Below are 26,832 nucleotides of genomic sequence, written 5' to 3' on the forward strand. Positions count from 1 at the left end.
AGCCGCCCGCTGCCAACCACTTGCCCGAGTGAAGTTGGTGGTTCTGGCAGCTTGGTGACACAATTTGCACTGAATACAATGCCAGTAATCACAGCTGTGCGGCAATGTATAGCAGAGGCATGGCCGCCAATGACTCGATCGCCTGTCATGTTTCTCCGCACTGCCCGCCCTGCTAAGCCACCCCGTCCCCCACAACACCGATGTGGTGGCCACCTCCTGGAGAGGGCACTTGAAAGAATCTGTCTTTATTCTTTTGTGATTTTAAATTATAACCGTTTTATTTTACATTTTTGTAAGTCTGCTAATTTTTTATGTCTGTGCATACTATGTCTCTGATCTTCTCCTGCAGGGTGTCTGGCTCTCTGGCCCTGATTCAGAGCCAGATGCTCTGTCAGAGCGCTCGCTCTGAATCAGGGCCGGGCTATTTTTTTTTAGAACGGCCTCCTGGCCACTCGCATAGCTGTGGATGACCACCCACAGCTATAGTGAGCGGCCAGGAAGATGGTCGCGGTGGTCAAGACCATCGCGACCATCAGACTTGCATCGAGACCCTTGTGGTAGGGTCTCGTTGCCGCAAGCCCCAGAGAGATTTCGGCTCTAACAGAGCCGAAATCTCTCCCACTGACATCACTCAGTTGAGATGTTGCTTGTTACCATGACACCTTCTGAAGGGCCAATCAATAAGCTCCTTTTATACTCCAGCACTTCCTAGCCTTGCAGGACCTTCCTTACGTGATACATATCATCTAAGTGTATTAAATTAAGAAAAAGTATATTGTGCTGAGAAATGTGTCTTAAATCTTTTGAAAGCACGTACAATGTATCATAATACAGTTTTGTATCATTCTAAAGTATCAAAATGATGTGATGTCGCTGAAAAAAAATTTTTGATTTTTTTTTTTTTAATTGAAGATGTTTTTGCTTAATGGTGTAAAAAATAAAAACTGCACGTGTAAAATGTTTACAGATGACTGCAGTTAAAAAATATTTTTTTCTTAAGGGTTATTGTAGCTTTCACTACATGGACAATGTATGAACACTTTCCGTAAAGAAGCGATCTGCTGATTTTCGTGGCCCCAAAATCCATGGTTTTATTTTTTTTGGTTAATGGGTGTACCAACCCATCCCGATTATCGGCAGGGGCTGTGCCGATTTCAGGGGACTGTCCAGCAATCAGGATGTCCATCCTAGTTAGCGGTAGGTTGGGTGGTACATCCATAAAAACACCAGCCGGGGGCTCAGCCTTGGCCACGGCCCTGTCCCCGATTACCACCTGCCGATGTTGTGAGGTAGGGCATAGGTCTGAAATGTGTTGGTCGTCCCTGGACGGTGACAGCGGGGGTCGATAATCAGACGCACAGAAATTCTGTGTCTTCTGGGAGTTTCGCTTAAAGTGGTTGCGTACAAAGACGCTTCATCGCTTGATTTGTAGGCCGTGCTCGGACAACTCAAATATTGAGGGGGTTGGGGGGGCGGTCCCGATAGCGGTGACCGCACTGTGCCCTCCTATTGTGTGACGCCCCCGCGCAGCTGTTCTCCTTGAACTGCTCTCAGGCCAGCTCTGTACACAACACCCAGGGCCGACTGTTGTTCACTATCTTGCCAGATAGTCTCTCAACATCGATGAGACGATATTGTGCCACAAATACAGTGTGTGCACAATCGTGCCGACAAAGTGCATTTAAAAAAGTCGCCTCAATGGCATTTATCATTCAGGTATTAGTGATAACTGTGTACTGTGCATATAGGGATCCTGATGTCCATTGATCGATTCAGCTATCAGAAACCTACAGTACAGATGGGTCCCCTTACATCTAGCCTACTTGAGCACTAAACAGCCCTTTTAGTCGCACCAAGGCGTTGCGTAGTGCTGTAGTGCTGAGCGTCTTTTCGTGCATTTTGTTTTCATAGGCATGTTGCATATCATTTTTATCAGCAGAAGCTGCTTGTGCTAACTATTCGCATCGCTGTGCGAATAAGATGCATTTGAAGGTAAAAAGACGCTCTGTGTGTGACAGTGGGTATATCTGCATGTGCAAACACTACGTTAGTGTTAGTGTCAGCGGCTGTAACACTAACGTAATGTTTTGCAAACAGATTCACCCGCTATGCAAATAAGACACATTTGAAGGTAAAAAGTCGCACGAAAGACGCTCGGTGCTATCGAGTCACATGAGTTATGTGTAGCGCGACTTGTAGCGCACGGAGGATAGATATGTGACACACCTGTAGCTTTACTTAGTTGGCCTAAAGAAACTCAATAGGAAACACAGGTCTTCTGTGAAGGCAACTTCAGATTAATATTATACAGTGCATAATCTTACTATCCAAGGGTTCCTGACGTATATTACCAATATAGAGGGAACTCTTGCACCATTTAATCTTAATTGAAGTTTCTTTTATAGAATTGTTCTTCATTTTATCTTTATATCATGTGTTGATTGCTTTAGTGTGATGATACTTTTAGACCATATGCCTTTTTTCCGCCATAGAAAATGTTCAATCTTTATAAGTTGGGCTTGCTTTCATTTGTTGAAGTAAATATTCAGTGCTACTTAAGGTGCCCACACACATACCGATGTGATCTCAATCACACAATGTGTACGATTTCCCCCTGAACTCTCCCCGGGAGCTCCCTGGCAGTCCTGCACACGATTTGGTCTGAAAATGCTGCCAATTGGACACACTTTTAACTACCGTACTCCAGTGCATCCTGACTTGAGATTGTCAGATCTGCCCTACAGTATGGCAGATCTGAAGATACGATGTGCGACCTGCGGGGACGCCCATCGCATCGTGATCGTGAGTGGGGACTCACGATTTCGTCACGATTTGGCCATATTTTACACGATCAGTCGTTCCAATGTGTCGGAATCGGCCAGATCGGGTAAAATATCGCCATGTGTGTGGGCACCTTTACAATAATAACGTATTCCGCACAGAGAACCATAATTATGTAGCTCTGATCTAAATATTATATCCAGGGACACTTTACTGACACATAGGTGCATGTAAGCACGTCATTCTCTCTGCGGTCTAGAAAGTCCCTGATTATATTTTTAACAGCATGATATGTTAAATAAGATTGTACCTAATAATTTAAATAGGTAGCAGGAATTTTAAAAAAAGTATGAACTACTATGTATTGTAATTACTTTTTAATTATTAGAGGGAAATCGGGATGGTATGTGGAGGTCACTCGGGAGGTATTAATGGACATTGCGCACCACTGCTAGACCTGGGAAAGCTGATTTTGCTAGAAGTACATGTGTATGGACAATACTAAAAGCTTTGTGAATCCTATTGGAGAAAACAAAACAGTGCTATAAATACATTTATTATTATTTCAAGCTTTTATCAAGAGTTTTTCACAATGTTAGTAATGTGTTCCATTTCGCAAACTGTTTATCATGGCTCTAAGAGACAGGTGTTGGTAGCTCTCCACACCATAGCAGTTTGTTCAGTTTATTGAGGTACTTATGGTTCCTTGTTTTGGCGATGGCAAAACACCATTTTTTTTCTGTGTGTCGCTCTATGCTCTGGTGCTTCTAGCACACTCAGCGGATTCAACGAAACTGCTGCTGAGGTACAGTATAGACCAGAGTGTGCTAGAAGCACCAGAGCAGAGAGCGACACCCGAGGCAGGAAAGAGGAACTGCACGTGTTGTGACAAGGGCAGGGTAGGGTGCTAGAATGGAATCGGTATGAAATACCGCCGGCCGCAAGTATTGACTAACCTAACCTAACCCCCTAACCCTCCTTAGGGGTGCCTAACCCTAACCTCCCCCCCCCCCAAGTGCCTAACCCTAACCCCCCTTTCCCCGCTGCCTAAACCTCGGGGGGTGCTTAACCCTAAGTCCCCCCGGGGGTGCCTAACCCTAACCCTCCTCCCTCGCGGCTGTCCGCTCGCGGGGCCCGGCATCCCTTCGTTTGGGATGCCGGATGCCAGTCTCCCGGTGTCGGGGAAATGTCAGGCGTCTACATCTAGACGCCTGGCATTTCACCCTCGCCGGGATATGACAGTCGGGTAGCCAGCTGCCGGTATTAAGGTAGCCGGCTTCCCGATTGTATAACGCTAGAGTTAACACTATACATACTGCAGACAAACATGAACTTTTTGTTATATTAGCTGTACAGCCTCCTATTGCTGGCGTAGATGCACACAGTTTATTGCAATAGTTCTAAATGACTCATGCACCCAACAAATTAAAAATACCATATGTTTGTACAATACAGACATAAAATGAAACTCCGACAACAAACTGTATAATAAAAAAATATTATAAATGACTGGTCCAGCTTGCCAAATGCTTGTTATGTAAGGATTGAAAGATCAAATAAACCACAGGAAGTAATATCCGGGGAGAAATCCAGAAATCATCTCCGGGAGCTGATGTCTGGGTGATTAAACCAGGGCTAGCAAGATCACATTGAGAAAATACAGCAAAGCGCCTGACAGACGCTACTAAGCACAATGGATGGAGGGCCTGATACAGAGATGTATGCAAATCCCGCCGCGATTGCGGCTTTGTACTCCGTGACTGTGCGAAAAATATACAAATGTCACAGCTGCCCGTATTTGTACTGAGACGCCCACCGGCCACTTTGCAAATCCAGCCGATGGCGTATAAAGATGCAGCATCGGGCGCAGATCAGTCAACAATCCAAGTTCTAATGTGCAGGCTTGCATAGGTTTGAATTTTCCCGGCAAGTTCAGATTTTTCCCACCAAAGATCGGGTCTCAGAAAGAGGCAAAACATCATCTTTCATGGACTTTTGTCCAGGAATGATGTTTGTCCATGAAAGATGACGTTTTGCCCCTCTGAGACCCGATTTTTTTTTTTGGCGGAAAAATTCAAACCTATCCAAGCCTGCACCATCCCTAGTTCTTAGTAATCCTATGGTCGCGCACAATGGGCGTGTAGACTGAGACGCCGGGGCCATGTTTGTGACATGCCCCAAAAATGGTTGCGACACGCCTACGTTCTTTGCAACCACTCCCTGTTACCTCCTCCAAACGCTCCCTAACTTTCACTCATTCTGCGAGTGACTACAGTAATGTACCATGATGCACGCGCGGTTTACCGATTTATCGCTGAACTGCGGAAATATTGGCATAACGTTGAAACTCTGAATCAGGTCCATGGTGCAGGAGGGGGCGTGTACTGCTCCCAGCTTAGAGGCGTTTTATCATATCGACTTATAAAAACTGCGCTGACCAGCTTTTTCCAAAGCTATATAACTGCTGTGCACATCAGAAACGGGACAGATGTTAGCGGATTATTAATATAAATATAAAGCTTACATCTCCAAAACCCAGAAAAATATGATGAGAATGGTACATGCCCGAAGATAAAAAGGGAAAAGGCTTTTCTTAAATCATCTCGGAAAATGTAGGAAAAGTGTTAGATCTTGGATTAAGATATAGACCTATAAATACAACTCAGAGGCATACCTTCCAGAAAGGCCCAGGACCCCAGCTTCGCTACAATCGAAACTGGTCCCTGCAGATATTCAATAAAGTTTTGTGATTTTTCCTGACCAGTCCCAATAGCGGTGACCGCACTGTGCCCTCCTATTGTGTGACGCCCCCACGCAGCTGTTCTGCTTGAACAGTTCACAAACCAGCTCTGTACACAGCACCCAGAGCCGACTGTTCACAATCGTGTCAGATAGTCTCTTTTGCCCGTCATGGACTAAAAGCCTCCTCCGGATTGCACATGCGAACGCACCCGAAGCTCCCCCTGATACCAAGCTGAACTTCCGGGCTCCTGGATTGCACATGCGCTCCAGAGACTCTCCCTGATGCACTCTGGGAGATATAGTCTTTGTAGCCGCTGCTCAAATGGGACACTGGAAAGCTCTAATGCAGGGAGACTGCTGTGCCGCCCCCCTGCCACTGGTGCCCCTAGGAAATCCGGCACTGGTGTGAGTGATGCAGGAGTTAGCTATATAGAAGTGTCGTCTTTTGCCCATAAAATATTTTCTAAGCTTCCATTGAAAACCTGGAACTATCACTTCCTGTTATGGATACAGTACTTGTATCTAAAAATATTTCTGTTCAGGTTTTGAGTAACTACCGATGCCCCCATCCTTACAGCGGAACACCTGCAGAAGAGCATCTCATTAGCATCTGTCTGAGACCCAGCGTCCCTTCTCAGAGGTTAGAAGAAAAGGTCTTAAACTAATGTTGTTTTTAGAGTGAAAAGGCATGATTATTCTAATCTCATTGCAGCTACATCTCCTCTGTTCAGCACTAATCTTCTGTTGTCTGGTTTCTATTTTAAAATCTAAATAAGTTTTAAAAAAAATAAGCCTCTGTAAATTGCATTTTTTCGAAGAATGCCTAAGCCCTCTTCTTTTTCCTGTCTTTTGTAAGAATAGTCTCCTATTCAAAACGAAATATTGCTTTGTTAATAAGTCAATAAGTTAATTTTACTTTTTAGCCAGAAGGAATAATATATAGTGTGTAAGTTGAATATATAAATACACAACATTGTAAATCATCTTACATTGGCATACCTCCCGACCATCCTGATTCCGGCAGAGCAGTCTCAATTGGGGGGGGGCTGCACGGTCCAGTGTCTGACCGAGCAATGTTCCGCTACATGCTGCATGTAGCACCATGGCGTCTGTGCAGAGCAGCAGATGGGACGAAGCGATGAACGACCGGCGTGCACGCGCTATCGGGCGTACACACTAAACAATCCGTCCGAAATATCATTCTGATCCCCGTTGGAATGATATATTGTACTATAGGTATTATAGTGTGTACCCAGCTTTAGTTTTTAAAAATTGCCAGGGGTGCATGAGAAGGAGGCGTTGTTGTATTCTACACATGGGTGTCACCCAATCACCGGGTGCCCCACGTTCCTTGAGTGCATGATCCGAGGAGCAGGTCCTCCTATCGGGAAAGTCAGGACACTTGGGAGCTCTGTTTTTTTATCCAATCCTGCATGATATCGTTCCAACACCGATAGCACTCGCATCATTTGCTGCAGTGTAATGCTTTGGTTGACTGTTAGGTGGCAATTCAATTAAAAGCGAAGGCCGCAATATGCCGTGGGAACACTGGTAAAGATGGTACATATCAGGCCGAACATTGCTCCTTGTACCTCGCATGCTCATAGGGGCACACAGTAAGGAGCGATGTTGCTCTGACGTGATAATCCGTGGTGTGCACAAGTTAGTAGTGTCTCACTTTAAACCAAAAATGTACAAAGTAACAGGAACCACAATTGCGGTAGATTCAGGAACCTGTCTTACACCACCTATTTCTCAGTAATACCTAATTTCCACCAAAAACCCGGGTCCGACCTGGGTTTTTGGACATGGTTCCAACCCAGGTCAGACCCCATTTACACTGCACTTTCAATTCGGGTTATTCCCAGGTCAGTCCCATTCACACTGAACCCAGGTCTGTCCTTCTAAACCTGTGAGGTCATAAAAAGTGGGAGGTGACTGCTCCACAACCACCAATCAGCTCATTTTAGGCATGCTCCAGGTCGGATAACCCGGGTCGCACCATTTACACTGCACAATTATCCGGGTCCATCCTGGGTCCAACCCTGGTAGCTGCCTGGGTTGGATTGTTGGGTCACTTGACCCAGGTTATTTTTCAGGGACCCTTGTACACTGAGCTGCAACCAGGATAGACCCAGCAAAAACCCAGGTTTTTGCTCTGGTGTAAAAGGGGTATAACTAATCTATTTGTGTGATCACATTTTATCCTTGCACCTGTTGAAGAACATGGAATGAAGACACTCTGAAACCAAAGACAGGCTATGACGGGGTTTACAGCAGCTTTCTCTCCGATAGAACAAGTGCACGGTGCCAATCGTGTTGTGAGATGTCCACCCAAACAGTGCAGTGATGATACTTGGAGAGCAGTGGTGTCTGACACTTTACGTTTCTGGGCACTGCCTCCACTTGTCCTCTCTTGAAGTTAAAATACCTCTCCCTCCTGGTGTTTATGATCATTTTATCTATCACCGTGAATATTTTAGAGGGTACAGGTTATGTCGGGTGTTTTGCATCTGGCTGCATAAAATATGATCTCCTACAAAACAGCAGTAATACTTTTTTTTTTTTTTTTCGTTATAAACCTTTTCGGTTTAATTTTCCATGCTCATTACATTGCTCCTCATAAATGTTTTCCTGATGGGAATCTTTTTGATTGAGTACCTGGTAAAAAAAATAAAAATGTTTTCGCCCGTCTCCTCTGACCTTTCAGCCAGAAGTGTTCTCTCGGTGACTGCTAGTGTCCTTCATGTAATTTTTAATGAGCAGAAAAAAGATTATTGAGGATCAAGAAATTGGATTGATTCTTTGTGGAAGGCACGTTTCTGCTCAGGCAGCCCACGTTCTCCACCGCTTCACAAAGAAGCCGAAGGATTTTCCACCCAAGTCTCTTCATTGATAGGGAGCTGAAAGCGCTTTTGTTGATAGAAATGTTTAGCTTTATAGCCTCGGACTGGATTTTAAGAGGAGTTAAAAAGGATTATCAAATTACTCTAGACTACGGAAGGAGAATATGAATAGCTCTGTTAATACATTGCGGTGAGCAGTAATTCTTTTTCCTCAGTGATTTGTGCTATGTATTATCGGGTAGGGGGAAGTTTACTTGGCTCATGACGTACCTTAGTAGTGTTACTGTCATAGTATATTGGTAGGCTGCGGTGTCACCAATATGAGATTATATGATGATAGTGATACATCAGATAGGAGGACTGTTTACTCTCTTTTCAGCATGCTTGTCCTGTGCATGAAGCTTCAATATGTCCAATGTTAATTGGGTACTAGAATAAATAAACACTTTTTTAAGGGAGATTAATGATCATGAGCTGTACTATTGTATATAACTCTTTCATAGTTTGTCATGTATGATGCATTTAAAAGAGATGTTATCTTATGCTGGGAGAACAATTAAAAAGGTTGCGCTGCTGCTGCTGTATATTAGTATATACATAATTGATCCACGTGACAAAACCTCTCTGAATCACAAAATATTTATTGTACACATAAAAATTTACATAATAAAAGATATAATATCTCTATAAAAATCAACAAGTTGTAACAATTACTGTGACAGCGATAAAACTGGAATATATGTATCTATGATTGGATACAATTGGATTCATCCACTCAATGTATCAGCTGTGTCTGGTGCCGAATGAATTTATCTGAAAACCGGCATCCAGACTTGTGATGCAATGTACCAAGGTTCTTTATAATTTGATAAAAATGTGCCACTAAATCCACCAAGGCAACTTGGCCCACAATAAAATACGCAATGGTGATCCCTCTCCAGTCAATCTATATCTGGCTGGGACCTATAGTGCGCCAGTACTTGTAGTTGTAAATAGATATACAGCAAGATCAATGTTAATTTGTATGTCAACAGTCGCTTCTGAAAATCAGAGCACAGTAGCGGCTGTATATGGGGCAAATACCTGACCGGCACCGTGATCTAGTAGTAGTCTCGTGTCCTCACTGATTCTACAGAGGGTGCCGCTTGTTCTCACAGCCAAAATTCCAGCTAGATGATCTCAGTACGAAGCAGAGTTGAAACGTACTGACCGGTATTCCAGGCTGATAGCGTTCCCGTATTCTCACTGGAAGTGTGGGAATTGCCGCTTACTTTGGCAGCCGGAGTGTCTGCCTGGTTGAGCCTGTGTGATGGTAGAATGGAGCGGCGGCTGTTGGTGAGGCACACACCTGACCAAGGTCCGGATTAGGTGGTGATCACGTGGCCCCACTATTGGTATATTGGTTATCGCTCTCTCTTGGTCCTAGGTGTCCGCTGGTCAGGCTCTGCGAGCAGTGATTCTTGGCGTTTGGTGGCAATAAAATTACTTCCAGATAATAGCGCTAGGTCACTGTAGTTAACCCCTTCGACGCGTTTCGCTCCTCTTTCTGGGAGCTTTTTCAAGATAGGGGTACTCCATCTCTGTCCATTCCTTAAATAGGGACTTAATCAACCATAAACACCGTCAGCTGAATTTACTTAATTGCTTACTTAGTTCAATTCACTTCCTAACTGATTCAGAGAAGTTTTCTTTCAATGACAGTATAATACTTAACTGTTAGAATTGATATATATAATATATATCCTATCTTTCAATATATCTTACATCAAAAATTGATTGCATAATGAATACATACACATTCATACAATAAATAAATAATTTATATAAGACAATATCAAACAATAATTAATAAAAATAAATAATTAAATATTAATATAAATATATCTATGTTGCACATATAAATCAATATTATTATAATAATAATAATAGCCAACCTAAGTTCACTCCCACTAATTACGACTTCATTATTTGTCTTTATTTTAATTTCATAAATAATTGTATAGTGTGTGCGCTTTATATCGTGTATTCTGGGATTTAGTGACATTGGAACGACCGTCGCCGCAGCACTTCCAATAATACGGCATATTTTTCCAATTATTTACTTTAACCTTAATGCAGCAGATAAATCATTCTATGGAATCTTGTACCAGAACTTCTGTCATTTCTATTTTACCAGTAAGTGATTAGATACGATCATTAGTTTTGTAAACTGCCTAAGATGAAAGTATTTTGTATGTTTGTGTTGTGCAGTGCACAGTTTAAATGTGTATTGTGTATGTAACAGAATAAATAAATGAATGAACCGAAAATAACAACGTACTGTAACCAGGGCCGCAACATGGGGGGGTGGAGGTGCACCCTCCGCCAATGTTCTCCAGCCCGGTCCTGCAGGGGGGCTCCAAGCCGGACGCCCGCTGAAATTTTATTACCAGCGGGCGCCCGGCTCCTTCCCTGCAGCGCTGCGGTAGCCGGAGGCTGGAGTTCTCTCCTGAACTCCAGCTTCCGGCTCTCCCCACGGGCACTATGGGAGAGACGTCATGATGTCTCTCCCATACTTCCGAGGCACAACCGGGCGGCGGGGGAATGTAGGAGCGGGGTTTAAGGTAAGTATTGTTTGTTAGTTTTTTGGGTTTTTTTGTGTAGCGGCACTACAGGGGCATTACGCTATGGGCACTACTACAGGGACATTACTATAGGGGCCCTACTACAGGGGCATTTCAATGGGGGCATTACTATATGGGCACTACTACAGGGGCATTAACTGAGGGGGCATTACTATAGGGACACTGCTGTAGGGAATTACCAGGGAGGGCGCCAAATTACCGTCTTTCCCCGGGTGACAAAAATCCTAGTTTCGGCCCTGCTGTAACCATGACATTTGCAATGTGTTAAATGCACCATTTTGTGTGTTCAGGACTTAAGTTTGCGTCTAATAAAAAGCTGTCAAGCCCTGTAAATGTTCACTTATACCTTTACGATGATAAAACAGTACATCTTATCTCATAAGCCACCCACCACTCCGCCAGGGTGTGCATTGCTATCATTACTTCGGCATACTGAGTATTAACCTTCCCCTTTTATTCAGTGAATATCTTGGTACAGTACGTCGGCCTGTTTAGCTTTGTAGTATAACTGTGTAATGAGATTTGTGGACGTTTTTTCTTTTTTTTTTTTTTTTTTCCCCGTCCGAGCTTCTCAGCACAATTAAAATTGATCTCAGCAACACTAATCTAGAGGTTACTTCTATTCCCAGACTTTCTAAGACTTTCAATTAATTTTCTTCAGCAAACTAGAATGAGGTTTTTATAAGTAGCATTCAGTTATAGTGTTATCCACAGAGAAGGGGGGAATATATATCTTGCTGCAAATGATGCCATATGGAATAATTCATATTATTTCTTGTCTGCGATTTGATCAATACGCAGATGAAGGACGCGCGCCATTTACAAGTGAGGTTTTATTTTACAGTGTTTTTTTTTATTTTATTCCTGCTATAAATGTTTAGTGATGCACTTAATGATAAATGATTCTGTGCTGTCAATCATTTCTCCGGATATTTGAATGAATTAGTAATAAGGTTAGCTGCTATGTCACTTGTCTTTCCATGGTGAAATGTTAACAATCCTGTAACATTGGTTTATTGTAAGACTGGTACTTGGACATTTTTGGTGTGTGTGTGTGTTTAGCCTAAAATGAATAAAGGAACACTTAAAATAGACCATTGTTCCCATGGTAACTGATAATAATAATAATAATCCCGGGGTACACAATACCGGCGGTCAAAATCCTGGCCCCCATGCTCAATGAGCAGACCGGCTATGTGTAGTGGCTGATCTTGAGCCCGGAAGTAAAGTGATTGTGTTAGTAAAACACTTCTTGTACATCACTAGGATGGTCTCCAATCAGAGCCCCTGTATCTGCATGTGGTGTTTTATGCATTTGGACGATCCTTACTTAAATTCTAATTATCAGGGACCAAGTCCAGATAATTGGGAAATATGACCCTGATTCAGAGCCGGACGCTCTGACAGAGCGCTCACTCTGAATCAGGGCCATCCCTCTGTTTTTTTTGAGCGGCCTACCGGCCGCTCGCTTAGCTGTGGGTGACCACCCACAGCTATAGCGAGCGGCCATGATGATGGTCGCGATGGTCTTGACCATCGTAACCATCGGGCTTGCGAGGAGACCCTTGTGGTAGGGTCTCGTCTGCCGCAAGCCCTGGAGAGCTTAGACGTCGCTATCCGGGTCTTGCGCATGCGCACGACGGAGCCGGCTCCCTCGTGCGCATGCGCCAACATCGACCCGCTTGCGAGTGCTCAGCGCTCGCGAGCGGGTCTGAATCAGGCCCTATGTCCCATTGTAATGTTTCTGAGTGATGTCAGACACAGAACCCTATGAGTGGCCAGCTAGGCGTCTGACCGATTTTTACAAGCTTGATTTCTTAATTATTTATTTGAATCCTAAACAATGAAATGTTACGGGGGTTATGTAATAGGGTGCGTGCTGCAGCTTGGTTTTACCTTTAATATGATTGCCGCTTTAAAAATACGAGAAGACTCGCAGGATGTTCCGCAGCGGCTGCAGCTCACGCCGTTACATAATCTCGCCCTGTTACATAATCTCGCCCTGTTACATAAGCCCCTACATATATTTTCTTGTGTGTCCTGCAAACCCCATTACATCCTTAATCAACCCAGCATGTACTTAATAATGTATAGTTATGGTATGCGTTCGGCATCCCGGTGGTCAGGATGATGACGCTTACATTACCAGCGTCAAAATACAGACACCGGTCAGAATCCAGGCGTCTGCATCCTGACCGCCGGGATGCCGAAGGTAAGTAGCGGGGTGGGGGGGAGGGTTAGGTTTAGGTGTTACGGTTAGGCACTAGGCGGGAGGGTTAGGGTAGGGAGAGAGGGGAGGGTTAGCATACGACCACCAAGTGTAGGTATGTAAACCCTGTTGGGATCCTAGTGTTCACTGTCACCGCACATTTCTCCACCCGCGGGACACTGCGACCCGCGGGTGAAGACGGCACCCGCAGGCTGTGAGGGCAGGGCGCTTTTTGCCCTCCAGGAGGAGGGCAGGGCGCCGCGCCCCGCTAAAACAGCCTAGCGGGAACGCTAGGATCCAGGCATCGGGATTCTAACCGCCTGGATCCCGTCTGATAACGGAATCGGTATGTAATACCGACAAACAGAGCTGAGTGAAGTTGGGTAGTTGAACCATTCCTGGGTGACAGAAAACGTTATGCAACTTATGGGGTGTAAAATATTTTCTTAATTTGAATACTGATTGTGTTAGGTATGCTTAGGCTAAAATAAAATGTACTTATATGTTACGGGGAATCACAATGTGCTTGGCAGTTCATGTGAGTACTTTGTGTGTGGATAGTTGACCCCCATCCCTTTTTTTTTCTCTGATGGACTAGCCCATGTTGTGTGATTGGAGTCTGCCAGTGTCCTGTGTGTGAAGATAGTACTTCAGAGCAGGTTTCAGCTATGTCTCATCTCTGTGTGAAGTGGGGGGACTGACACGTCTCTATCAGACTCCCCTTTAATCAGACATCTGTTTACTTGACCTGCATTATACACTATGTTGCTCCGATGACCTCCGGCTGTACATTCAATAACCTTTCTAGTCTTAGGGACCTATTTCTAAATGGTCCACTGGTCTTCACGCAGATACTGTACTAAAACCCTTAAAGCACCAACAGCCATTAATTATGTTTTATATTTACAATATATAATAATAGCAAAAAGGGTTAGGCACTAAGGGGGGAGGTATAGGGTGCGGGGAGGGGGAGGTTAGGTTTAGGCACATGGGGGGGAGGTTAGGTTCAGGTACGAGGGAGGGTTGGGGAAGGGAGAGGGGAGGGTTAGCATACCGACCACCAAGTGTCTGTATGGTAAACCTGTCGGGATCCAGGCTTTGGGATTCTAACCGCCTGGATCCCGTCTGTCGGTATTACATACTGATTCCCTTGATTACTGCTGATATATAATATATGCAACCTGTATTATCCTTTATTTTGATTTTAATCATAATACCATGATAAGGGGATAAATTGGAGACCTTATGTTGTCAGTTGAGGTACTTTGATCTGTCAGAGAGAGGATCCATGATCACCAGTGTTGATTACGGAATGAGAAGAAATATTTGGATAAACCCTTGGAGACAAGGTCTCCATGAGTTGGAGAAGGAGCCCCAATCTACGAGACCAATTAACACGGGGTCACCACGCACAAACAATGCCCAGACCCCCGGGGATTATGGGATCTTTTCCATGTGGATCCTGTCATTGCTGCCAGTTGAAAGAGATAACGGACAAATATGGCACCACATTAAAAATCCAAACCTATATCAACTGCAGAACGAAAAGTGTCAGATACTGCATATTCTGTGACTGTGGAACCAAATATGTTGGTATGACAACAAGAATGCTGAAGCAGTGAATTCTCAAGCATGTCGGTAATAATAGGAATGCAGAAAGTGATTTAAGAAGAATGAAACAACGAACAGTGGTTACTAAGCATTTCCATTACAAACACCAAGGAGATCTGGAACTCATGAAGGTTTGTGGCTTGGAAGAGTTGCGCATGGGCATTAGAGCTGGCGACTTGACTAGAGAACTTCTCAAACGTGAAAGTCAGTGGACCTTCAGATTAGGGGCATTAGCACCAGGGGGACTCAATGAGAACATTAATTATAGTGTATTTATTTGATGAGTCCTGTATTCCACATATTTATAATCTCCTCGGATTACGGACAAGGTGCTATTACTGTATTCTTCCTTAGACAATTCTCCCCTCCTTTTCTGAGCATTATTTATAATCTACTGGGTGCCATCTCATGATAGACAATGGCACTCGGGGAACACGTTCATAATTTTATATATATATATAAATATATATATCTTTTTCTCCTTCTTTACATGATGTGAATTTCTAGTCTAGTTCTGGCCCTGCAGTTAATATCTGTTGGGACTATTTTACTGTATTAATGTCCTGTATCAGCCACCGATTATTTTTCACTATTTTTGGGACTATTCATATCTTTCCGTATACTTACCGAAATGACTGGCTCCAGATAGAAGTTTTTTGGATAGAAGGAAATTTGTTTTTATGAAGCAGATCAGGTCACACCAAGGTGCAGAAGGCTGATGGACAGAGGTGTATAATGCACCACGGTGTGCTGGGGCGATGTTTTTGAGACCGCTATTGGACATGTACCTAAAGCCGCATACACACGGGACGATGTGCTGTATGAACGATATTGGTGAAAGATTTCCCTTGAACTTCCTGTAGTGCAGGACAAACGATATTGGGTGTACACACCGATAGATCTCTTTCAGTGAAGTCATCCTGCCACATCTGTAACCAGGCAATTCTTGTCGATATCGTCCAGGTTGGCCTGTATGTACGGACAACCAAAGAAATTGTTATCGTCCAGCGGAAGCATGCATCATTGGTCGTTCATTGCATACACCCGGAAAGATATGAACGATATATCGTTGAACGATATTGTCTCGTGTGTATGCCCCTTAAGGATGGTACTTGTATCTGCAACTCCCTGAACATCTGCTCACACCATATGGGGCGCTGTAATTGTGTGAGCATTGGAAGTGTTATCCCAGGAAACAAGGCACATTTTGGGTACAGCGCACGTTGGTTCTAATGCAGCGCAGCATAAGTGTGTGTACATCCCTCTCATATGAGGGACGCATGCTGCATAAACCGATGTGTCTTTCAAAACAATACCTACTGTGAGGATAGCAACCATGTCACGCTGATCTGTTTTACTACTGCGATATTACAACACTGTAACCTACCCATCATATTTTTCCGAATTGTGCCTTATGAATAACATTATCTAAACACTGCATTATATACTTTAAAATTACCTAACCTTGCCTCGTTAATATTCATTACATCCCTCTCATATGGGTGATGAATGCTGCATGTACCGACGGGTCCTTTAACATATCTGCTATGAAGATAGCTGTCGTGTGACACTGATGTGTTTTACTACAGCAATATTCCAATATATATTATATTTCTGTTTTAATCGCGCCTTAGAAATAGCATTATGGAATTATACACCGTTAACTGCCTTGCTAATAGAGATTAATCTCTATATTGAATCCTATTACCAGGCTCTGTGAGTCCCTATCTGGGGACTCACGGATAAGATCTGGTCCTACATACACCACACTGTATGAACACATGATAATGCGGAATATACCCATCTAGAGATATAGATATATATATATATATATGTGCGTGTGTGTATATATATATATATATATATATATATATATAGATAATCTCTATTAGGCTCATTACAGTTTACCCTTGTTAATACTAGATACTGTACATCTCTGTGGGACATCAGGTGACCTGCTGCCTGCACATTCATGTATCCTACAATCCTGTTGGTCGATACATACGCCCTTCAATATACATACATGTACACTCCTGCATATAAGGGAGATCCCGCTCTGTGTTATTTTACTGGCAATGAAATGAGCAAACCGCACCGGCGAAACGATCGTCTTCTCTCTGAACTAACCGGGGCCTGGCGGCATGGGAACCAGCCCAGTATGCACCGCGATTGTCCTATGTGATGGTGATATACATACCTTGTGTATTACATACTTGTCTATGTATACACCCGCCTAACGATATCTGGTTCTCCACACACAGATGTAGGGCTCTCTGACACTCTCTCATCGGGGCACGCGCTGCACTGTCCTCGGATATCGGCGTGCTGCTGTACGGTTCTGTCTTTCTTCATTCTGACGGGGCCACCTTATGCTCTCATCTATTGTCCCCTATTTACTTCTGACAGTAAGAAAGTAGAAATAAGGTGGCTCACCTCGTTAAAATCTAATTTTAGATACTATACACTGCCGCAAGGTGCCTCTGATACCGCTCCCGCTATGTCTGCACCACATACTATTATCAATTGAAAAGTGAACCATGGCCAATAACTTTGTTATAAAAGGATAATGTATATGTATATATGTGCAGTACAATCCCTGTCTTTGGTTATCTATCAACAGTTACACAGACCATCGCACAAAGTTAAAAACTGGGTGACAGCCTATCGATTACATTGTATGTCATTTTTTCGAATGTGAACCACAGTAATAACTTTGTTACAACAGAAGCTGAGGCAATCAGACACTAGGGTACCACACACATAGCTATGTGCTCACGATCCAACATCGTTCACGATTTCCCTTGAACACTCTCCTCGGCAGCTCTGCACACGATTTGGTGTTTGCTGTGTCCAATCATCAAACAATCTATCGTGCATCCAGACTTTTTCCAGTGCATTTGTATCCCAGATTGACAGATCTGACGATGCGATGTACGACCAGTGGGGACTCACGATTTGGCCATGTTTTAAATGATCTGCCGTTCCGATGCATCGGAATCGGCCAGATCGTGTAAAATATCGTTGTGTGTGGGCACCTTTATATTCTGTTATGTGGCTTGCTGGACTATATTCGCTAATCACAACCTCTAATTAACTTGTGCATTGGTTGATGTTGAATGATTAGCAAACTTACAAGCTTAATTACTTCTGATATATATGCAACCTGTATTATGCTTTTATTTTGTTTTAAATCATAATACCATGATAATGGGATAGATTGCGGACCTTAAATTGTCATTTGAGGTACTTTGATCTGTCAGAGATAGGATCCATGGTCATCAGTGTTGATTACGGAATGCAAACTCATTTTTGGATTCATCAAATATCTTATTGTTGGATCATTGTACAACAAGCTCTATGATATATTTACCAATTCCGCTCATCGTGTCTATTCGCACACCAGTTTTTCGCACAAATAATTTACAAAAAGTCGCAAAGCCGCATTTGCGCAAAAATTCTACCTGGTTTTACCTTTGATAAGTGAAAATTGGGAAATCTGCCTGTACCCCCCCCAAAAAAAGCAAAGTGATATACGATAACAATATAGATGTGTATTAGTGACCTTACTAAAAGTATTTGGGGTTCTTAAATTGTGTCAAATGGCTGCTATATTATTTTTATTATTATTATTTATTTATTACCAGTTATTTATATAGCGCACACATATTCCGCAGCGCTTTAAAGAGAAGATTTGGCCCTTCACATCAGTCCCTGCCCCAGTGGAGCTTACATTCTATATTCTCTATCACATGCGCACACACATACACACTAGGGTTAATTTGTGTTGGGAGCCAATTAACCTAACTGTATATTTTTGGGGTGTGGGAGGAAACCGGAGCATCCGGAGGAAACCCACGCAAGCACAGGGAGAATATACAAACTCCACACAGGTAGGGCCGTGGTGGGAATCGAACCCATGACCTCAGTACTGTGAGGCAGTAATGCTAACCATTACACCGTCTGTGCTGCATATGTTATATGCATATTTCTAAATGTATCAAAATTCAAAATAAATATGGTTTATGAATTAGGGGTGCATAAAAATGCCTATCCGTATATATTTGTGTCATTTAAAGACACTTTTACCTGTCCTATTCATACAGCACCCCCATATACCTGTCCCGTTCATACAGCACCCCCATATACCTGTCCCGTTCATACAGCACCTCCATATACCTGTCCCGTTCATACAGCACCCTGTATACCTGTCCCGTTCATACAGCACCCCCGTATAATTGTTATGTTCATACAGCACCTCGATAAACCTTTCCCGTTCATACAGCACCCCCTTATACCTGTCCTATTCATACAGCACCCCCTTATACCTGTCCCATTCATACAGCACCCCCGTATACCTGTCCCGTTCATACAGCACCCCGTATACCTGTCCCGTTCATACAGCATCCCCGTCTAACTGTTATGTTCATACAGCACCTCGATATACCTGTCCCGTTCATACAGCACCTCGATATACCTGTCCCATTCATACAGCACCCCCGTATACCTGTCCCATTCATACAGCACCCCCATATACCTGTCCCGTTCATACAGCACCCCCGTATACCTGTCCCGTTCATACAGCACCCCCGTATACCTGTCCCGTTCATACAGCACCCCCGTATAACTGTCCCGTTCATACAGCACCTCGATAAACCTGTCCCGTTCATACAGCACCTCGATATACCTGTCCCATTCATACAGCACCCCCTTATACCTGTCCCATTCATACAGCACCCCCTTATACCTGTCCCATTCATACAGCACCCCCGTATACCTGTCCCGTTCATACAGCACCCCCGTATACCTGTCCCATCCATACAGCACCCCCGTATAACTGTCCCGTTCATACAGCACCTCGATAAACCTGTCCCGTTCATACAGCACCTCGATATACCTGTTTCATTCATACAGCACCCCCATATACCTGTCCCGTTTATACAGCACCTCCATATACCTGTCCCATTCACAGATACAAAGGAATATGTACATCTGCACACACCTGCAACAATAAGTAGAAAGACCCAGTATTAATATCATGAATAAGTTATTTCATTCAGGGGTGCTACCAAAGACGAGTAGTAGTACGTCAAAAAAACAAAAAGAGAGAGGTTTTTGTCCTTTGGGCGGCGGACACAATTTTATCTTTATTTATGTAGTAAAAAAAAAGTAAAATTTATTAGGTATACTTTAAAAATTTCCTTTTTTTTTTTTTTTAGTACATAAGCCAGCGAAATAGAGGTTTAAAAATAGGAAAGTAGTGATGAGAAAGAATGTGTCCTAAAATAAAATGAACCCTTCTGTGTGTCTGTATTATTATTGCTACATGGTATATAGTTAAATATTTAAGTTAGACTCTGGGTCATACAGATAATAAGACGGTGAGAATTGTATTATATTCTATTAAAGTTGATCATATGGAAGCTAGTGAATATATAATATCCAATCATAACAGATAAAGTAGAGCCTAATATATAAGACTCTGTACCTATATCCTGACTCATCCAATCAGTATGTTGGTCACATATCTTTCACTTGTTCCAGTATAGTGTAATATTTATTATAATAAGTCTGGATATATATTCCCCTTATTGATTTTATTATTGCTATTTATGTTAGCATTTGTTAAGATTAAGTGGATTTATTGGTATCTCCTCTGACCATATATTATTATGTATAATTCAGACTTTTCAATTCTGTTCAGAATCTCCTAACTTGCTTTAACCTTTAATGCTGTGTATGTCTATTACATTCACAGTCCAAGATCAACTTGAATTCGTTATTCCAAATTAGTGTGCATTAATGTTATTTCTCTCTACAAACTGTGTTCACTCTCTCCCATTGCCATTATCAAAGCATTGAGAAGAGGTACATTGTTGCACTACTACCAAACATTATTCATTTGGAACTATGTTAAAGGGCTCATTTACATCAAAGTCCCTTTAATTAGAATCATTTCCACCAAGTTATTTCATATTGTCCCTGCAAAATATTTAGAGGTTTCTCATTGTAGTCTCCATGTGCCTTCTCTAATAACTATTATCAGGGTATTCAATGAGGAAACACTATAGCAATATTGTAACATTCTATTCAGTCCAAGTTTATATAACTCAGGGATTCGATTGTCTAATATGTCCCTGTCACTAGGACAATTTCCCACATAGCATTTTGGTATCTTCACATTGTTTGTTAATATTACAGTAGTGAGAAATAACATTAATGCACACTAATTTGGAATAACGAATTCAAGTTGATGTGTAATAGGCATACACATCATTAAAGGTTAAAGCAAGATAGGAGATTCTGAACAGAATTGAAGAGTCTGAATTATATATAATAATATATGGTCAGAGGAGAGAGACCAATCCACTGAATCTTAACAAATGCTAACATAAATAGCAATAATAAAATTAATAAGTGGAGTATATATCCAGACTTCTTATAACAAATATTACACTATACTGCAATAAGTGAAAGATATGTAATAAGCAACATACATTTGTAACTGCATTTTAATACAATGAATTACCGAGAGTGATCGCTAATCCTGAAATCACAATGGCTATTTTATTTGAATCAGTGGTAAACCAGAATATACAGTGCATCCGGAAAGTATTCACAGTGATTCACTTTTTCCACATTTTGTTATGTTACAGCCTTATTCCAAAAAGGAATAAATTCATTTTTGTCCTCAAAATTCTACACACAATACCCCATATTGACCACGTGTAAAAAGTTTTTTGAGATTTTTGCTAATTTTTAGTAAAAAAAAAAAAAAAATAAGAAATCACATGTACATAAATATTCACGGCCTTTGTCATGAAGCTCAAAATTGAGCTCAGGTGCATCCTGTTTCCACTGATCATCCTTGAGATGTTTCTACAGCTTAATTGGAGTCTATCCCCATATACCTTTCCAATTCATACAGCACCCCATATACCTGTCAATGAAACTATTTTCCTGCATCTTGCACATTTTCACCCAAAAAATGACATGTCATTATTGGCCAAATTAAGCTAATTAAAAAATTATGGTTGTCTTATTAGTCATTAAGGAGGGTGTCCCAGTGGTTCTGAACAAAATCCCGACATTTTTACCTTGCAATAGTGGTTTTCCCCGACTTTTCACCTGCTCAAGAGGTAATGAAAACTTTTCGTGACTTTATGCTATGGAGAATTCGCACCCGCGAAAACAGCGGCCAATAGAATAGCGCGATACGTACACGTTTGCCCGATAATCCATTTTCCGCAAAAAAGCGGCTTATCGCGGCTAACTAAATCCCCCCCCTTAAGTATGTTCAGTTTGTTTCTTTTTCAACAAGGTTTTGCTATATCCCTCAATGTGGTCGGCCACCTGCATTTCCCAAGCTAAAACCAAATATTCACTAGCATGGAACCACCCTGGCGGTAACTGCTGGGTAAAACATCGTCCGTCCTCAATGTACAGATTCAACTAATTCCTCCTCAGCAGCTATTTGTTCGTTGATGATGGATGTTTCCATGGTGTAGTAAATTGCTGTACCTTCTCTAGGGAGTTTTCTGTCACAGGATGCAGTCATTTCACACTGGATTTTTTGTTTTTTTCTATGTTTGTTTTGCCAATTAGTTTTTGTCAGATATATCTGATATTGGGCAATAATGTGGCGGTGGTTGCCACACCCAAGCTAGTTGCATCAGAATATTGTTCTTACATTGCCGAAATCAAAGATTAAGGTTTTTACATAATAACCGGGCACATGGCTCCATTCGATTTAGTTGGCTGGCATCCGCATTAATACCATGGGGATTATATTTGCTGCTTGTACTGCTGATAGTGTGGGTATGACATCTTTAATTGCATTGTACTTTGGGTTTTGCATTTGTGTGCATAGCGAGCTGTATATGCCACTCTCTTGTTGAAAGACTTCTGAATTGAGTAAGGATCGCTATTTCAATAGTGATTACGCACGTAGTTCAACTGCGATAGTATGCTAATTCCTTGCGATTGCAATGCCACCGCAGCACTACATATAGGATCCCCACATTACCTTGCACAAGCCGTAACAAGACTGCGAAAACATCAGTACAATGGAGTACAATCGCAGCCTCACCCACACCTGCACAAGGTCAGACCTTACTCAGACATTGCTATTTTCAGAGCACGCTATCAGGGCATCGCAGTGGATAATTTATGCACGCTCCTGCAACGGCGTTGAAACGCCAAGGCATACCTGCGTTTCGCCCACAACCCCCTGTCACCATTCACGAATGGTACTTCCTCTCAATCACTCTGCGATGGGTCTGTGTAGTCACTGCGATCGCAGTGGCCGGTTCGCACACTGCGATGCATGTGCAATACGCAACAATCGGCCGAACAAATGTGATCCAAGCTGAATCAGGCCCACAGGTTCTGAGTTGAATGCTACTTGCAGGCCTTGTCTTTAGTGGGGCCAAATGGGATAAGCCGATATCAATATCAATCTTCGTTAAAAATAAAATAAAAATCTCCTAAATGTTGGTAATTGTAACGTAAACCATTTCTATTCTGTGACATGCCACATTACCGTTGCAGTGGGTGCCACAGCAAAGTGGGGCAGCTGTTAAGGGGTGTCGGGCAATGTTTATCCATTTGCCATTTATTGCCAATCTCCCTGCAGCGCATCTAAACCTGTAGCGGGGATCAGTTCATGGGCAGTGGAGGTGTGTCTTAGCCAGAGCATAGGGGGCGCTATGTGGAGGATGTAGAAGCACTGCACAACCCCCTCTTAACAAAAAGAAAAATGTGTGGTGTCCGGTGATTAATGGGGGCTTTGTCGGTAACCTCCATGACCTATTATCAATTGTCAAGCATTTAAATCTATCAATGTCTGTGTTTTGCTGCATTTTGCAGTACTCTGTCTCCTGATAGGTAGCAACATCCTTGTCATGTTGGCCCTGTGTTTTTCCAGGATACCAGAAGGTCCAGTCGAGCCTGGAGCTGCGGCAGGAAGGATACGAGCACTAGAAGAGCAGCTTCTGAAGGCCAAAGAACAGATAGAGCTGTATAAGCAGCAGTCCAGCAGTGCTGGTAAGTGGTTGTATGTACAGCTGTGGTGGTGACCAGTGAGAAACGCCTTTCAGGAGTTTCTGTACTCAGCATTTCCTTTCCCATTACATCTGCTATGTTTTCTATTATGTTTTAATTAACCGATCCTCGCTCCCACTTAGACCACGCTGTCTTGGACTCCAACGCATAATCATCCCTATAGTAACACCTGTTCCAGAAACCACAATATATGATAGTGATACATAATTAAATTCATTAAAAAAGTATTAATCAATAAAACATATTTTAATGCTAGTAGAAACATTAGTAAAAAAAAATAAAATAATTAATTTAATTCTTTTACAATATATAAGATCTGGGATATGTGATTTTTTAAAAAGTTTCACACTAACTCTTTTTAACTTTATATTTTATATTAAAATGCCTTTTGCTAATAATCTGTTCCCACAATTCAGTGTTCAATAGATTTATATTTTTAAGGTTTATAAATCGGAATTTCAGGATTTCAGAATGTGTATCACTCTTTGAGGTTAGCCAACCTATTTGTAATATTGCATACATGTTTCTTGGATAAGTTTCAAAGGAGAATTTTTAATACTTCCTGTATTGTTCAAGCCACAACCACTCGCAAACAAGTCAAGGCTCACAGTCCGTATAATCATCTATTTTACTAAACTTCGCATTTTCACACTTTAAAAATGTTTGGGTTTCTCTTATTATGGCGATATTTATACATATTACAATGATCGCTTGGGTAGGTGCCGTAATTCCTTGCCCAGAAAGCTACATCAGGGTAATGTCCTGCCAGTTTCTAGGTAATATGGTGGAGCATTTAAAAAAAATTTTTTAATATTTAGAAATTGTATTTTATTTTTCTGGGATGTGGTCAGCGAGAATTGCATCCAATATAAAGATCAATATTTTGTCAGACTACTATATTGTGATAAATGTGCAAACACATTATTCCTTAAGTTTTGTGTAATAGAAAAATAAGGTTTCTATCGATATTGGTTTGCATTCGTTCAAGTGCAGTAATTGCAAATAGGGAATATTTTTCTTCTATGCGTCAAGATGGTAGCTGAAGTACTGAGGGTAGTTCTTACTTTACACATTTCTTTTAATGTTGCATATTTGATGTATAAATTGCAAAATAATCTATTTAAAAAAAAATATATATATATATATATATATATATATGTCTCCCTAATCCTATGATATAACGTGGTCATTATCCAATTCTGCCCCTAATGTTTTATTGCTGTCATGGCTACACCTCCAGCTGTTCCTCCTCCCAGCATTAGTGAGGAGAGATGGAGCTGGCTTTGCCTGTGACAGCAAATATTCAGACCTGCGGTAGCGCACTCCACTCTGAATAGTGGGGGGCCGGGTGGGGGCCTGTGTAAACATTGCTTATGTCTTGCCACTCCCCTGCCTGGCGTGATTCCCATTCTGCATAATTTTTCCTCAGTTTTGCGTCACAGTTTGCATTCAGTGTATTCAGTATTTAGGATTATTTTTTTTTTTTGTTGCAAAGGACCTGGTATAAAGTCTGAGATTAAATCCTGCTGATGCATGGTGAGGGTCACCTGTCTTTTGCCTCCGTGCACAGACTGCAAACTTTATTTTCACTTTTGTGTCTTAGTTTGCATATAGTGTACTAGGTATTTAGTATTAGTTTTTCTGTAACAGAGAAATTGGTATGAAGGTGCAGATTAAGCATAACGATGCATGGCGCGGGACAGATCTGTCTTTAGCCTGTTTAATCTAGGTTGTGCACTGTTCCTCAATTTTGCTACTTTCCCCTTAGTTTTACGTCTAAGGGCCGAATTCAGTTGGCCGCGAAAAGTGCCGTCTGGCGAAAAGTGGATTGAATTAGCCTCATTCGCCTTTTTTGCCGCAATGTTTTCTTCCATGCGCATCCCCGGTTTTCGCCCTATTCAATTGTAAAACATGCGAAAACGCGGATTGTTCTCCAAAGCGAAACCAGCGAAAAGGACATCTTTTTTTTAGAGAAATCAGTCTGTACCCCATAAAAAGCTTCAGGAACAGGTTTTAATCACATTAAGTGGGAATAAGACTATAATATTGCTTTTATACCGAAATTCTGGGTCTGGCCCGGAGGTTGGAATAGGGTTCCAATCCAAATCAGACCCGGAATTTCCCCGTCGTCGACCCAGGATGTTCCTATTCACACCGGAGCCGGGTCTGCAGAGGCCCGGCTTTTTTGGCGTTGAAGTGGACGCTTGGAGATGACATAATCACCAAGCGCAACTGAAGCTGGCCAATCGGCAGGCATGCGGCACGATCCAGGTAACCGTGACCCGTATCGCGCTGATTACACTGCAGGGTTTCACGGGTTATTCGTTACTTGGGTCCACCCGGCAATCCAACCCTTTCAGGAGCTACCTGCAATAACCCGGGTTTTAGCCCTGGTGGAAAAGGGGTGTAGCTATAATCACTGACGCACACACACACGCCCCCCCCCCCCCCCCCCCTGTGCAACTTTGAATATAAAGATATTTGCATCAATGCGTTTATGGGCTAAATGTGGTCTCCTATATTTACTTACGTTTCCATCCATAATGGGGGTGGGTGGTTGTATTTGATTTAAGTTCTGTTTGCTACATTTTGTGTGTTGATGCTGAGGATGAGTGCAGCCTATATATTCTTACATGTGAGCTCTTAATTTAAAATAATTTATGAGTAATATTTATTATTTTTTTAAGGTTTGCTACCTGGTGTAGATTCAGTGCGAGTAGTAATTGCTTTGTAAAATGCAGATTAATATTCCCTTTGGAATCAAATATTCATCTTTTTAGCCAAAATCCAGTAAAATATCCTAATTTATGAATAAATAACTAAGCATACATATAATGTGTGTCAAATGATGTTGCAGGACTCCCAACATCAGAGCTAAAGTTTTGTACATATGCAATATGCTGTCCCCTATGTACAGCGCTACAGAACCTATGTGACCTCATATAAATAAAAGATAATA

General features: G+C 42.1%; 1 protein-coding gene and 1 pseudogene across 2 annotated transcripts in view; both read left to right on the top strand.

Moving 5' to 3' along the window:
• FUT8 (fucosyltransferase 8) overlaps positions 1 to 26,832 on the top strand; it is a 233,275-nt gene that overhangs the window by 134,308 nt on the left and 72,135 nt on the right. For both annotated transcript variants that reach the window (XM_088465340.1, XM_088465341.1), the window contains exon 4: positions 23,737 to 23,855. In XM_088465340.1, coding sequence (XP_088321466.1) covers positions 23,737 to 23,855 — 119 coding nt within the window. The remainder of the gene's footprint in view (positions 1 to 23,736; positions 23,856 to 26,832) is intronic.
• LOC148436096 (uncharacterized) lies at positions 14,876 to 19,828 on the top strand (annotated as a pseudogene).

The sequence above is a fragment of the Taudactylus pleione genome, unplaced genomic scaffold (assembly GCF_031769625.1).
Source record: "Taudactylus pleione unplaced genomic scaffold, aTauple2 ptg001956l, whole genome shotgun sequence".
Classification (NCBI taxonomy): Eukaryota; Metazoa; Chordata; class Amphibia; order Anura; family Myobatrachidae; genus Taudactylus; species Taudactylus pleione.